Source organism: Pseudorasbora parva, chromosome 8 (assembly GCF_024679245.1).
Source record: "Pseudorasbora parva isolate DD20220531a chromosome 8, ASM2467924v1, whole genome shotgun sequence".
Classification (NCBI taxonomy): domain Eukaryota; kingdom Metazoa; phylum Chordata; class Actinopteri; order Cypriniformes; family Gobionidae; genus Pseudorasbora; species Pseudorasbora parva.
In genome coordinates, this window is record NC_090179.1 from 44,505,350 (window position 1) to 44,520,195 (window position 14,846).

General features: G+C 36.6%; 1 protein-coding gene across 2 annotated transcripts; it reads right to left on the bottom strand.

Annotated features, from left to right (window-relative positions):
• Positions 1-1,965: 1,965 nt before the first annotated feature.
• Positions 1,966-12,886, bottom strand: hspb12 (heat shock protein, alpha-crystallin-related, b12). 2 transcript variants are annotated; one of them, XM_067451425.1, is made up of 4 exons: positions 12,400-12,886; positions 10,028-10,145; positions 5,082-5,215; positions 1,966-4,040 (listed from the first exon to the last, which is right to left on the bottom strand). In XM_067451425.1, the coding sequence occupies exons 1-4, from the start codon at positions 12,673-12,675 to the stop codon at positions 3,888-3,890; spliced, it is 681 nt and encodes a 226-aa protein (XP_067307526.1). In that variant the 5' UTR covers positions 12,676-12,886; the 3' UTR covers positions 1,966-3,887. The 2 variants fall into 2 exon arrangements, with proteins under 2 accessions (XP_067307526.1, XP_067307524.1); XM_067451423.1 differs by having other exon boundaries at positions 1,971-4,040; positions 10,028-10,135; positions 12,400-12,872.
• Between the last annotated feature and the right edge of the window lie 1,960 nt (positions 12,887-14,846).

The following is a 14,846-nucleotide window of genomic DNA, read 5'->3' on the forward strand; positions in this document are numbered from 1 at the left end:
TGCGACGCGACTGAAGCGATGCCTTGAAGCTTCCCGTCATTTCTGCGTTCAAATCGGTTCAAATGCAGCGCTGCCTTCCCAGAATGCTGTGCTGAGGCGTTGAAGTCGCTCGACGTCACCCATAGGAATAAAGTGGAGCGCGGCGCGGACTATAACGACAGAAGTGTTCACGGACGACTGGATCTGCACCTGAGAGACTGTTTACAGCGTGCATTTCCTCTCTCGCTCTAGTCACGCGCGCGCACCCTTCCGGGAGAAGAGCCCGTACGGCCCATACAAGGACCTTCCGCTCTATTTAACGTCAAGTAGACCCATACTCGAAAAAAACTCGCCGAAACTTGTGAGAAACCGGAAGGAGTATTTTTAACACAGAAATACTCCATCAAACGTCCAACATTAGTTTTTGAAACTTTGTCTGTGTTTAGGATGGGAATCCAAGTCTTTAACAGTGGAAAAAGCTCAGTATGCATGAAACAGCATTTCACCCCCCCTTTAAGCTTTCATAGGTATGAACTCAATCACTTGTCAAGGTTGAAAAGGAAAGTACTTGAATGTCTTGAAGAACTGAATACAACTATTATTCATTATTTACTTCTTTTTTTAATAAGAGATATTGTGTAAAGAAACAGTAAGAACATTGTCATTAAAACCACCCACAGGGTTTATTTTATATTTTAGAATATCGATAAATAAATACACATTTTTAAAATGTAAGAAAAAGGGACTGAGTAAAAAAAAAAAAACAGCAAAGGAAAAAAATAAAGATAAAATACAAATTCATAAAACCTTGAGATGATTTATGGAATCGCTTAATCAAACGAAAATGTGAATGATGTTTGAAAGGCCTATACTGATTTTTAATTCACAATAGGCTACTGTGTGTGACTCGCTGGAATAAAATGTGTAGAGATCTTTAATCAGAAATTGTTAGCAAATTTCACAAAATAATTACAAATAACAGCAAGTAACACATGGAATGAAACATTACTCCAATAATATTTTTCAGTGGATGAATCTCAAGGTTTAGTGATGGTATATTTTACAACTGTTTCTCTGAAAACATCAAGGAAGAAACTTTCCTTGATGTTATCTAAACATCAAGGAACATGTTATGAAAAATATCTAAATAACAAGCATCAAACTATTGATTCCATTCACACATGGTAGTGTTAGCAAATTCAAGTTATTTAACTTATTATTATTTATTTATGAAGAGAAGTTGAACAGGGACTGAGAGTCACTTTTCAGGTTACATCATGAATATTTGATCAATACATTGCAATAAGCTTCGTTACTTTTTATATGAAACACAGTTTTAGCTTTCAAATTATGTAAATGTTATTACAAAATTTAAACAGCAAGGCCTTTAGCTTTGGCGCGCTTTAATGTGGCGCAAGATCACTGTGAACTTGATCATACTTCTTTACTTCACGAAATAAACATGAAATAAACTATAGAAAATATTGAAATATACAATACCACTTACCAAAATCGGTATCTTGTCTCATGTAGTCGCTCAATCATTGTCTCAACCGAAGAAAAAGGTCAATAAAAACTTGTAGACAAATCACCTCAGAAAAGCCGTTCGTTGGCCATTAACTTGATCGTCCGCAAGCGCGCATTCGCCACCAAGTGGACAGGGGTGAGCATTACAGTTACATTAGATCACCCTAAAATGGCGGACGCTTTCAAATTTCTCCATCTCTGCTGAAATAAAATTCGTCAATGACGAAAATGTTCGGTTAGCGTGACCTCTGGTGCAAACCAAATGATTTGGTGCCAAATAAAGGCTATTTGAGATGATGTTTGTGATAGGTGTATATAGGGGGGGAATGGGGTAAGTTGACCCACCCCCTTTCTCTTGGAAACTGTGGAGGAGTGGAAGGCACATATTTACTTTTTTATTTATTATTTTTTACTCTTTTTAGTTTCTCAAAGTAAAATTTTAGCATAACAGATTTAATGGCTGTTACATCAAAGCAAATTTGTCCAGGTCTAAACATTTATTAATAATAATTTAGCACAGTATTAAACCATGCTAATCATTTAGCTGAATAGCAGCCAGAATTGGTAAGCTGGCTAGTTTTGTCCAAAATGGCAGCTGTGGGGGGAAAAGTGAGCCAAATGATGTGGGGTAAATTGAGCAAGTGTTTTAACTTACCCCACCATAAGGCACTGAAGTTAAGTTAAATCTCTGAAGTATAAACTGGTATAATTTCAATGTAATGTTACACAACTGGTTTAGTTTGAGTTTATTTGATAGGAACAATGTACAAGCACATCAAATCCGTATCTGATAATACCCAGATGATGATTAATCATCTTTACACCTGCAGTCCTTTATGACCTAACATGTTCAATATTGCAGAAAAACTACCATGACAAGAACCTTGCGAAATGTTTATTAGTTTTAGTATCAAATTTCGTTTTTATTTTATTCATTTTTTCTTAAACTCTGTTTACTCTGTTTTTGGGAAAGTTACAACTTTGGTGCTCGGCATATTGATTCAGAAATGCAAACAATTAAAGATATTGAAATTTTAACTTAATTTGGTTGGTTTTATGTAGTTAGCTTTAAGAAAATTAATGTGACTATTTGTAAAAGGAAATTGAAGGTGTTTAAAAAGAGGTAAATTATCTTTACAATCTCACATGGTTAGATTCAGGTTTAATTACATGGTCCGTTTACACCTAAATTGTGCAATTTACCCACTGACTTAGATCAATTTACCCCTAATCTAGGGTAAATTGAGCCACAGGAACATTTTTAGAACCACAGATGTATTCTGATCATTTATAATGACTTAAGATACTTTCATTGCACCTCTGCCTTATTTTCTCTTATCTTCAGTACCACACAAATAAAAAAAGGCTCATCTTACCCCACTCTCCCCATTTGACCGATGATACAGATGAGTGTTCAAGCCTTTACTTCTTACTAACCATCTGCTGTAATTACTGAAACACCCTTAGAACAAACACAGCTGTAACACTCCTTGTGTAATGAGTAGAAATCAAAGAATGTCACTGGAGAAACCTAGAAAAGGTTCTATATAGAACTCTAGTCTTTATTTGAAATAACTCCTTATGACAAAAAGGTTCTATATAAGGAGAAATGCCTAACCTGATCACATAGTACTTTCATGTTTAATAGGTTATTTAAATTATAAAGTATTTTTTACAAGCGGTTTAATGCATAAAATGTAATCAAAATAAAATTATTCAAACTAAATCCTTAAAATGATCCAATGATGGAACCCCTAAAGGTTCTAAATATGAAGATTCCATATAGAACCTCCTTTTTTTTCACCCAAAAATGAAATGTCTGTCATTAACTCCTCTCCCTAATGTCGTTCCACACCCGTAAGACCTCCGTTCATCTTCACACACAGTTTAAGATATTTTATATTTAGTCCGAGAGCGTATGCAAGTGTATGCACACTATACTGTCCATGTCCAGAAAGGGAATAAAAACATCATCACAGTAGTCCATATGAGACATCAGTGGGTTAATTAGAGTCTCTTGAAGCATCGGAAATACATTTGGGTCCAAAAATAACAAAAACTACGACTTTATTCAGCATTGTCTTCTCTTCTGGGTTTGTTTTCAATCCTCAAATAAAGATTCAGACGGTTCTGAATCAGTGTATTGATTCATGATTGATCAGAAGAGGTCTTACGGGTGTGGAACGACATCATTAATGACATGCATTTTATTTTTGGGTGAACTAACCCTTTAAGAGATCCAAACTGAGGTTTAATACACATCCTCCCTGACCTTGTGTTTTGACTTTAGGCGAGTTTGAGTCTTTACTAGAACAAGCTTGGTTTGAATGTTTCTTGTTGAAGTGTTAAGATCACGGAAGGCCAAAGCTTAAAGGTGACTTTCAGGATGGATGACCGGGATCATGGATCCGTCCGATGCTGATGAGCAACATCCTCTCGGCGGTGAGCTCACTGCTCACAGACAAAGGGTCCATATCGGCTGGCAGCACAGACTTATGGGTAAACTTGCCTGCGACACTCCCATCTGCTCCGATCTGAAACCAGGGACAAAAAAAGACATGTCTGCGATCAGTAAGATTTTTCAAATGTTTTTGAAGTCTCACCAAAGCTGTTTTTTTTTTAAATCAAAACCACAGCGATATTACGACATTTTAAAAAATGCCTGTTTTCTATGTGAATATATCGTAAAGTGTAATTTATTCCTGTGATCAAAGCTGAATTTATCATCATTACTCCAGTCTTCAGTGTCACATGATCCTTCACTAATCATTCTCATATGAGGATCTGAAGATCAACACATTTATGATTATTATCAATTTATAGACTTTTGTGGATACTTTAGATTTTTCATGATTCTTTGATTAATATAATGTTCAAAAGAACAGATTTCTTTTAAAACTGAATATTTTGTAACATTATAAAGCCTTCAATGTCACTTTTAATCCATTTATTGCATCCTTGTTTAATAAAAGTATTATAACTATATGTAGTCTGACACGATAAACAAAAAAAGTATGCTTTTATGTAATTTCTATTGAAACTTGCATGGCATTTTAAAAGTATATTTGTAATCAGAAAATTACTGATGTAATGAAGTTGTAATTTTGTAAATTTAAAATATATTAACTTTAAATGTAGTACAGAACTACAGTTACTATTATAATCGAGTTCTTTACATGTGCTTTAGTATGTTAGTCAACATCAAAATAAGTTAAAGCACGTTAAAAGTTATTAAAACGTAATGATTTAAAATGTACTTTTTGTATTTTTTTTACAAAGTTGTGTTTTTAAAAGTCTACTTAAGTGAAAGAGTCATGAAAGTGTACTTTATTTAAGTGCACTTAAGTGGTCTTCTTTCATAAACATGTTCAAATCATCTGCAATTAGATTTTTTTCAAAATACACTTTAATTGGATTTAAAGAACTCTACATGTGTGTTTTAAGTGCACTTTATCACAAGGGCTGTGTATTGCATATATACATAGACCTATATAAATGTACACTGCACACAGTGAATATACTGCATACTTCAGTATTCCTAAAATAGCCACTGTGTATCCCATTAGATCACACACCTTCTCCGCATAAATAACCACGTGCTGATTATACGCCACCACAACCACTTCATGAGGCTCGAACCCGCTGACATCTGCAGACAAGCAGTAGCTGTTCCCCATCGCCCGGACCACGCCCACACCGGAGCCGCAAGCTGAAATAAAGACACGGATGAGAAATAAATATGAGCAGCAGCCTATGCTGAGGCTCATTAAATGAAGTCTCACATGGAAATGGTCCATGTGCAGCTTTACTCGACAGTGTGCTAAGAAATAGTCATGAAAGTGCACTCACTTTATGTGAACTTAAGTGTGCTAAGAAAGAGTCCTGAAAGTGCACTCAGATTATGTTTACTAAGAAAAAGTTGTGAGTGTACTCGCTTTAAGTGCTCTTAAGTGTGCTCAGAAACAGTCATGAAAGTGTTCTCTCTTTAAGTGCACTTACTGTAAATAAGCTAAGAAACAGACGTGAAAGTGCACTTAAGTGTGCTAAGAAACAGTCGTGAAAGTGCACTTAAGTGTGTTAAGAAACAGTCCTGAAAGTGCACTCTTTAAGTGCACTTAAGTGTGCTAAGAAAGAGTCCTAAAAGTGCACTTAAGTGTGTTAAGAAACAGTCCTGAAAGTGCACTCTTTAAGTGCACTTAATGTAAGTGTGCAAAGAAACAGTCATGAAAGTGCACTCACTTTATGTGTACTAAGAAACAGTTGTGAATGTGCACTCACTTTTAGTGCACTTAAGTGTGTTAAAAAACAGTCCTGAATGTGCACTCACTTCTAGTGCACTTAAGTGTGCTAAAAACAGTCCTGGAAGTGCACTCACTTTTAGTGCACTTAAGTGTGCTAAGAAACAGTCATAAAAGTGCACTCACTTTATGTGTTCTAAGAAACAGTTGTGAAAGTGCACTCACTTTATGTGAACTTAAGTGTGCTAAGAAAGAGTTCTGAAAGTGCACTCAGATTATGTTTACTAAGAAACAGTTGTGAAAGTGTACTCGCTTTAAGTGCTCTTAAGTGTGCTCAGAAACAGTCATGAGAGTGTTCTCTCTTTAAGCGCACTTACTGTAAATAAGCTAAGAAACAGACATGAAAGTGTACTCTCTTTAAGTGCACTTAAGTGTGCTAAGAAACAGTTGTGAAAGTGCCCTTAAGTGTGTTAAGAAACAGTCCTGAAAGTGCACTCTTTAAGTGCACTTAATGTAAGTGTGCAAAGAAACAGTCATGAAGGTGCACTCACTTTATGTGTACTAAGAAACAGTTGTGAATGTGCACTCACTTTTAGTGCACTTAAGTGTGTTAAAAAAACATTATGAAAGTGCACTCACTTTTAGTGCACTTAAGTGTGTTAAGAAAGAGTCCTGAAAGTGCACTCAGATTATGTTTACTAAGAAACAGTTGTGAAAGTGTACTCGCTTTAAGTGCTCTTAAGTGTGCTCAGAAACAGTCATGAGAGTGTTCTCTCTTTAAGCGCACTTACTGTAAATAAGCTAAGAAACAGACATGAAAGTGTACTCTCTTTAAGTGCACTTAAGTGTGCTAAGAAACAGTTGTGAAAGTGCCCTTAAGTGTGTTAAGAAACAGTCCTGAAAGTGCACTCTTTAAGTGCACTTAATGTAAGTGTGCAAAGAAACAGTCATGAAGGTGCACTCACTTTATGTGTACTAAGAAACAGTTGTGAATGTGCACTCACTTTTAGTGCTCTTAAGTGTGTTAAAAAAACATTATGAAAGTGCACTCACTTTTAGTGCACTTAAGTGTGTTAAGAAAGAGTCCTGAAAGTGCACTCAGATTATGTTTACTAAGAAACAGTTGTGAAAGTGTACTCGCTTTAAGTGCTCTTAAGTGTGCTCAGAAACAGTCATGAGAGTGTTCTCTCTTTAAGCGAACTTACTGTAAATAAGCTAAGAAACAGACATGAAAGTGTACTCTCTTTAAGTGCACTTAAGTGTGCTAAGAAACAGTTGTGAAAGTGCCCTTAAGTGTGTTAAGAAACAGTCCTGAAAGTGCACTCTTTAAGTGCACTTAATGTAAGTGTGCAAAGAAACAGTCATGAAGGTGCACTCACTTTATGTGTACTAAGAAACAGTTGTGAATGTGCACTGACTTTTAGTGCACTTAAGTGTGTTAAAAAAACATTATGAAAGTGCACTCACTTTTAGTGCACTTAAGTGTGTTAAAAACAGTCCTGGATGTGCACTCACTTTTAGTGCACTTAAGTGTGCTAAGAAACAGTCCTGAAAGTGCACTCACTTTTAATGCACTTAAGTGTGCTAAGAAACAGTCATGAAAGTGCACTCACTTTTAGTGCACTTAAGTGTGCTAAAAAACAGTCCTGAAAGTGCACTCACTTTTAGTGCACTTAAGTGTGTTAAAAAACAGTCCTGAATGTGCACTCACTTTTAGTGCACTTAAGTGTGTTAAAAAACAGTCCTGAATGTGCACTCACTTTTAGTGCACTTAAGTGTGTTAAAAAACAGTCCTGAATGTGCACTCACTTTTAGTGCACTTAAGTGTGTTAAAAAACAGTCCTGGATGTGCACTCACTTTTAGTGCACTTAAGTGTGCTAAAACAGTCCTGAAAGTGCACTCACTTTTAATGCACTTAAGTGTGCTAAGAAACAGTCATGAAAGTGTACTCGCTTTAAGTATGCTTACTGTAAGTGTGCTAAAAACAGTCCTGAAAGTGCACTCACTTTTAGTGAACTTAAGTGTGTGTTAAAAACAGTCCTGAATGTGCACTCACTTTTAGTGCACTTAAGTGTGTTAAAAAACAGTCCTGGACGTGCACTCACTTTTAGTGCACTTAAGTGTGCTAAGAAACAGTCCTGAAAGTGCACTCACTTTATGTGTCCTAAGAAACAGTTGTGAAAGTGCCCTCACTTTTAGTGCACTTAAGTGTGCTAAAAAACAGTCCTGAAAGTGCACTCACTTTTAGTGCACTTAAGTGTGCTAAAAACAGTCCTGAAAGTGCACTCACTTTTAGTGCACTTAAGTGTGTTAAAAAACAGTCCTGAATGTGCACTCACTTTTAGTGCACTTAAGTGTGTTAAAAAACAGTCCTGGATGTGCACTCACTTTTAGTGCACTTAAGTGTGCTAAAAACAGTCCTGAAAGTGCACTCACTTTTAATGCACTTAAGTGTGCTAAGAAACAGTCATGAAAGTGTACTCGCTTTAAGTACACTTACTGTAAGTGTGCTAAAAACAGTCCTGAAAGTGCACTCACTTTTAGTGCACTTAAGTGTGTTAAAAAACAGTCCTGAATGTGTTCTTGCTTTAAGTGCACTTAAGTGTGCTAAGAAACAGTCATGAATGTGTACTAGCTTTAAGTGCACTTAAGTGTGCTAAGAAACAGACGTGAAACTGCTTTCGCTTTAAGTGCATCTAAATGTAATGAGAAACAGTCATAAAAGTACACTCGCTTTGTGTACTTAAGTGTGCAAAGAAACTGTCCTGAAAGTGCACTTGCTTTGTGTACTTAAGTGTGCTAAGAAACTGTCCTGAAAGTGCACTTGCTTTATGTGCACCTAAGTAGCTTTTTACTTAATGCACTATTATTTGCTATTTTTTTCAAGTATTAATGGTAAATGGACTGCATTTATATAGCACTTTCAACAGACCCATGGCCATTAAAGCGCTTTTCATATTGCCATTCATTCATTCATTCATTCATTCATTCATTCATTCATTCATTCATTCATTCATTCATTCATCCATCCATCCATCCATCCATCCATCCATCCATTCACTCATTCACTCATCCATTCACTCACTCACTCACTCACTCACTCACTCACTCACTCACTCATCCATTCATTCACTCATTCGCTCATTCACTCACTCACTCACTCACTCACTCACTCACTCACTCACTCACTCACTCACTCACTCACTCACTCATTCATTCATTCATATATTTACTCATTCACTCACTCATTCATTCATTCATTCATTACTTCATTCATTCAATTATTCATTCACTCATTCACTCACTCACTCACTCACTCACTCACTCATTCATATATTCACTCACTCACTCACTCACTCACTCACTCACTCACTCATTCATTCATTACTTCACTCACTCACTCACTCACTCACTCACTCACTCACTCATTCATTCATATATTTACTCATTCACTCACTCATTCATTCATTCATTACTTCATTCATTCAATTATTCATTCACTCACTCACTCACTCACTCATTCACTCACTTACTCACTCACTCACTCACTCACTCACTCACTCACTCACTCACTCACTCACTCACTCACTCACTCACTCATTCATTCATATATTCATTCATTCATTACTTCATTCATTCATTCACTCATTCATACACAGACGGGGATGTCATCCAGCTCGTCGGGAGCAGCTGGAGTTAGGTGTCTTGCTCATGGACACCTCGACACTTTGAACCACCATCCTTCTGGTTTGTAGCCATCCTACATGAACCACTGAGCCACTGCCGCCCCATTATATCCATCATGATACTTTTTCAAGTTAGATTGAAATCACACAAAAGTTTACAAAAGTTTACTACGCATTTCACTGTATTATGATTTATGGTTAAAGGAAATGTCTATAAATGTCAATGTCCTGGCAGAAAAATACCAGTATTTTTTCCATTTTTCTACAGGTTTTATTTTCTCACAGTGCACAATATAATTCAGATTTCTCATTTCTGACATCTCTGCAGAGGGCTGAGGTCTCACAGCAGCTGTACATCAGTGTTTCACACTGTTTTTCTGGTTAGTTCGGGCTCTGAGCGCTGATTAATGCTCTCTAGTGTGTTCTGCTACTCGCTCCACTCCAACCCCACTGGAAAGAACATTCAATTACTTTTTGTGATATTAAATAAGCTTTTTTTCCTTTCACAAAAATTTCCACAAATAAAGCTGAATAAATCTTGGTGCTATTGCCTAGGGAACTTCACATTATGCATTAAAACTGTTCTCCTCACTTACCCTGTATGTCATCTCCCAGGACCCAGTCGCCCTGGTTTCCTCTTTGGGGTGTCTGGTACTGTTGGTCTCCAGGGTATCCTCCAATAGACTCTCGGTCACTTTGGTAACCTATAAAACACTTGTTTCCCTTGGTTACACATAAAAGACTCTTATCACTGTACAGTCTTAGAAGAAAAGGTTCTATCGGCGTTACGTATTTGAAACCCCATAAAAGATTCTATATAGAACCCTTTTTAAGGGTTCAATCAAAAGAACCCTTTATGGTTCTTTGTAACCAGAAAAAAGGTTCTATATGGAAGCTTTTAGGGGTTCATTCATTAGGGGCCAAGCACTGAAGGTGCGGAGCCCCTCTTGAAATCGTTAGATTTCTTATTATTATTATTATTCCGCCATGGAAGTCAATGGAAGCCCATAGAACCGTTTGTGGGAAAGTTATGAAATTTGGTACACTGATAGAGGTCATTACTTATATTAATTATAACTTCTTTTCTTTTTTTTTATAACTCATAATTAATATATAATTAATTATAACTTCTGAACCGTTTATCCAAACGTCTCATTAGATTCAGGGCATCATGCCGAGTCGAATTATATCAGATTTTACCATGTCGGCCATTTTGGCCGTTGGCCATTTTTAATTATGTGCTAAAATGCTGTATTTTACGAATGGATCGTTACGAAACATGGTATGGGTCATCACCACGATGCCCTGAAGTAGCCTGAGAAGTTTCAAAACTTCTTTCAAAAAGCGCCACCTAGTGGAGAATTCTTTTTTTCAAACGCTTATAACTTTGGTTGTCGTTGACATATTTCGATGGGAGTAACTTTTTTGGTCTCCTGAATCCTTGCCAGTCCAACGATGCCAAATTTGTCAGGTTTCAATGTATGGTTTTTGCAGCGTGGTAATTGAGCGCTTATAAAACACTAGCTGATATCTTTGAAACCGCTAGTCCGATCGAGACTAAACCAGCGTCAGAAAATCGAAAACATAGGTTGATATCTAAATGTTAAAGCCCAAATTTCAAAATATTGATAGTAAGGGGTAGTAAAGTCCAATCAAAGTCATGTGTCAGTCATTTTTTATGTGTTTTTCATATAAATGTCTATAACTCCAAAACAAAATTAGATATTTCCCCCAAAATTGACACACACATCTATGGGCTCACTCCGAGGACACACACAAAAATTGGTATGATTGTGCCTGTTGGTGGCGCTATAATTAAACAAAACATGTACTTATCTCTTTTTTTGCTTGTAAATTGTCTCCAAATGTCTTATTTTTGCAGTTGGTTTGCTGCTGGCTTCCTTGTTTGCTTTTCTTGCGCTTGGCCCCTATAATGGCTGCTAGCAGCTATATTTATCATTAGTTTTGTCCTTTCCGGATTAAATGTTTCAAATTATTGACAAACATTTCACTGCATTATTTAATGTATTCAAATGCATTTATGAATGAAAATGAAAATTCAAGATATGGGGGTTAGAAAATGTATATATTTATGGCATTTTATGTAGTTAATCAATATCACACGAAGAGTGCCATTTCAGTTTTTCTCCTCCAAAAATCAGCATGATTAAAATGTGATATTAAGTTACTACAACAGTTTAATAAGCAATAATTTAATTACAACTACAAAGTTTGCAGAATAATGTAATATATGAACGAATTTTAGCCTAAAGAACCTTTGTGAAAAAACCCTATGGTTCTATATAGAACCCCAATGAAGCCTTTTTTTCTAAGAGTGTACACTCTTGGCGCTAAGTATTTGGAACCCCTAAAAGGTTCTATATAGAAGTTGAGCATACTCCAAAGAACCTTTTATACTAAAAAGGTTCTAAAATGACCAGAAAGAACCCTTTTGGGCACTTAAAAAGGGTTCTATATAGAACACTTAAAAAAAAGCATTTCTTATTTAGTATTTTTGTCTTGTTTCTAGTCTAAATATAAAAAAATTCTTACATTAAGAAACAATTACTGGACACGTAAAAAATGATCATCTTGTTTTTTGGGAAAAATAACTCGACATTAAGAGAGTTTTTGCTTAAAAGAAGCAAAATAATCTGCCAGTGGGGTAAGTAAAATAATGTTGTTTTAAGATTATTTTACTTACCCCATTGGCAGATTATTTAGCTTATTTTAAGCAAAAACTCTCTTAATGTCGAGTTATTTCCCCCCAAAACAAGACAATTACTTTTGCTTGTCTAGTAAATACTTCTTGTTTTAAGAATTTTTAGATGTTTGGACTAGAAACAAGACAAAAATACTAAGTAAGAAAAGCATTTTTTTGCAGTGAACCTTTTAGTGCTTCCAAATGTGTATTGCCGATAGAACCTTTTCTTCTAAGAGTGTAGTAATCTGTTAAACAGTTGATTACCTTGACATCCTCCAAAGGATTCTCCCCACGATGATTCATGCTGTGCATCCCCATGGCAGCTACTAAAGGACTCGGGTTCGAACCCGTTTGTGATGGAGCTGATGGATGTTTCTTCTCCAAACTGACTGTGAAGTCTCGGGTGCAGGGAGTCGGTGTTGAAGGACCTGACGGTGCTCGTGCTGTAACGGGACGAGCGCTGGAATGACGAGGCTGAAGAAGCCATGGGCTCACAGATGGAGGACAGTAGTGCCGTCTCTGCTGTGAGATATGTCTCATAAGGAGAGCAGACACAGTGCATTATGGGTCAGCTGGACACCCTAACCATTCCATAAAAGGCCTTGGCTCTGGAATCCACTCCTGGAATAACGGTCAACGAGATAAGACATGGAAAACTTCTCCAAATGAGCGGGAGACAGTGTTGGCAGAAAGACCCGCAGAATCCCACTGAACGAAAAACATGCAATACATATAAAATAATAATACATTTAAAAATATATATTTGTAACTTTTAAAAACTAAAAGTGTATTTCTCAATTACAAGTAAACCCAATCAGGCTCAAGGAACAATTAATAAATCAAATTTATAAATCAGTGTCTGCTTATCAAGTACAAGTACACAGTATCAAGAGTAATAAATGAATAAACAGATGCTTGTGTTTAACCCTGTCATGCATGTATTATGACCGTAAGTGATGCCAGTAACGCGTTACTCTAACCGGACTACTTTTCCCCAGTAACTAGTAATCTAACACGTTACTCTAACCGGACTACCTTTATCAAGTAACAAGTAATCTAACTTTATCAAGTAATGAGTAATAGTTACTTTATCAAGTAACGAGTAATCTAACGCGTTACTCTAACCGGACTACCTTTATCCAGTAACGAGTAATCTAACGCGCTACTCTAATCGTACTACCTTTATCCAGTAACGAGTAATCTAACGCGTTACTATAATCGGACTACCTTTATCCAGTAACGAGTAATCTAACGCGCTACTCTAATCGTACTACCTTTATCCAGTAACGAGTAATCTAACGCGTTACTATAATCGGACTACCTTTATCCAGTAACGAGTAATCTAACGCGCTACTCTAATCGTACTACCTTTATCCAGTAACGAGTAATCTAACGCGTTACTATAATCGGACTACCTTTATCCAGTAACGAGTAATCTAACGCGTTACTATAATCGGACTACCTTTATCCAGTAACGAGTAATCTAACACGTTACTATAATCGGACTACCTTTATCCAGTAACGAGTAATCTAACGCGTTACTATAATCGGACTACCTTTATCCAGTAACGAGTAATCTAACGCGTTACAATAATCGGACTACCTTTATCCAGTAACGAGTAATCTAACGCGTTACTCTAATCGGACTACCTTTATCCAGTAACGAGTAATCTAACGCGTTACTCTAATCGGACTACCTTTATCCAGTCACGAGTAATCTAACGCATTACTATAATCGGACTACCTTTATCCAGTAACGAGTAATCTAACGCGTTACTCTAATCGGACTACCTTTATCCAGTAATGAGTAATCTAACGCGTTACTATAATCGGACTACCTTTATCCAGTAACGAGTAATCTAACGCGTTACTATAATCTGACTACCTTTATCCAGTAACGAGTAATCTAACGCATTACTATAAACGGACTACCTTTATCCAGTAACGAGTAATCTAACGCGTTACTATAATCGGACTACCTTTATCCAGTAACGAGTAATCTAACGCGTTACTCTAATCGGACTACCTTTATCCAGTAACGAGTAATCTAACGCGTTACTCTAATCGGACTACCTTTATCCAGTAACGAGTAATCTAACGCGTTACTCTAATCGGACTACCTTTATCCAGTAACGAGTAATCTAACGCGTTACTCTAATCGGACTACCTTTATCCAGTAACGAGTGATCTAACGCGTTACTCTAATCGGACTACCTTTATCCAGCAACGAGTAATCTAACGCGTTACTATAATCGGACTACCTTTATCCAGTAACGAGTGATCTAACGTGTTACTATAATCGGACTACCTTTATCCAGTAACGAGTGATCTAACGCGTTACTATAATCGGACTACCTTTATCCAGTAACGAGTAATCTAACGCGTTACTATAATCGGACTACCTTTATCCAGTAACGAGTAATCTAACGCGTTACTATAATCGGACTACCTTTATCCAGTAACGAGTAATCTAACGCGTTACTATAATCGGACTAACCTTTATCCAGTAACGAGTAATCTAACGCGTTACTATAATCGGACTACCTTTATCCAGTAACGAGTAATCTAACGCGTTACTCTAATCGGACTACCTTTATCCAGAAACGAGTAATCTAACGCGTTACTCTAATCGGACTACCTTTATCCAGTAACGAGTAATCTAACGCGTTACTCTAATCTGACTACCTTTATCCAGTAACGAGTAATCTAAC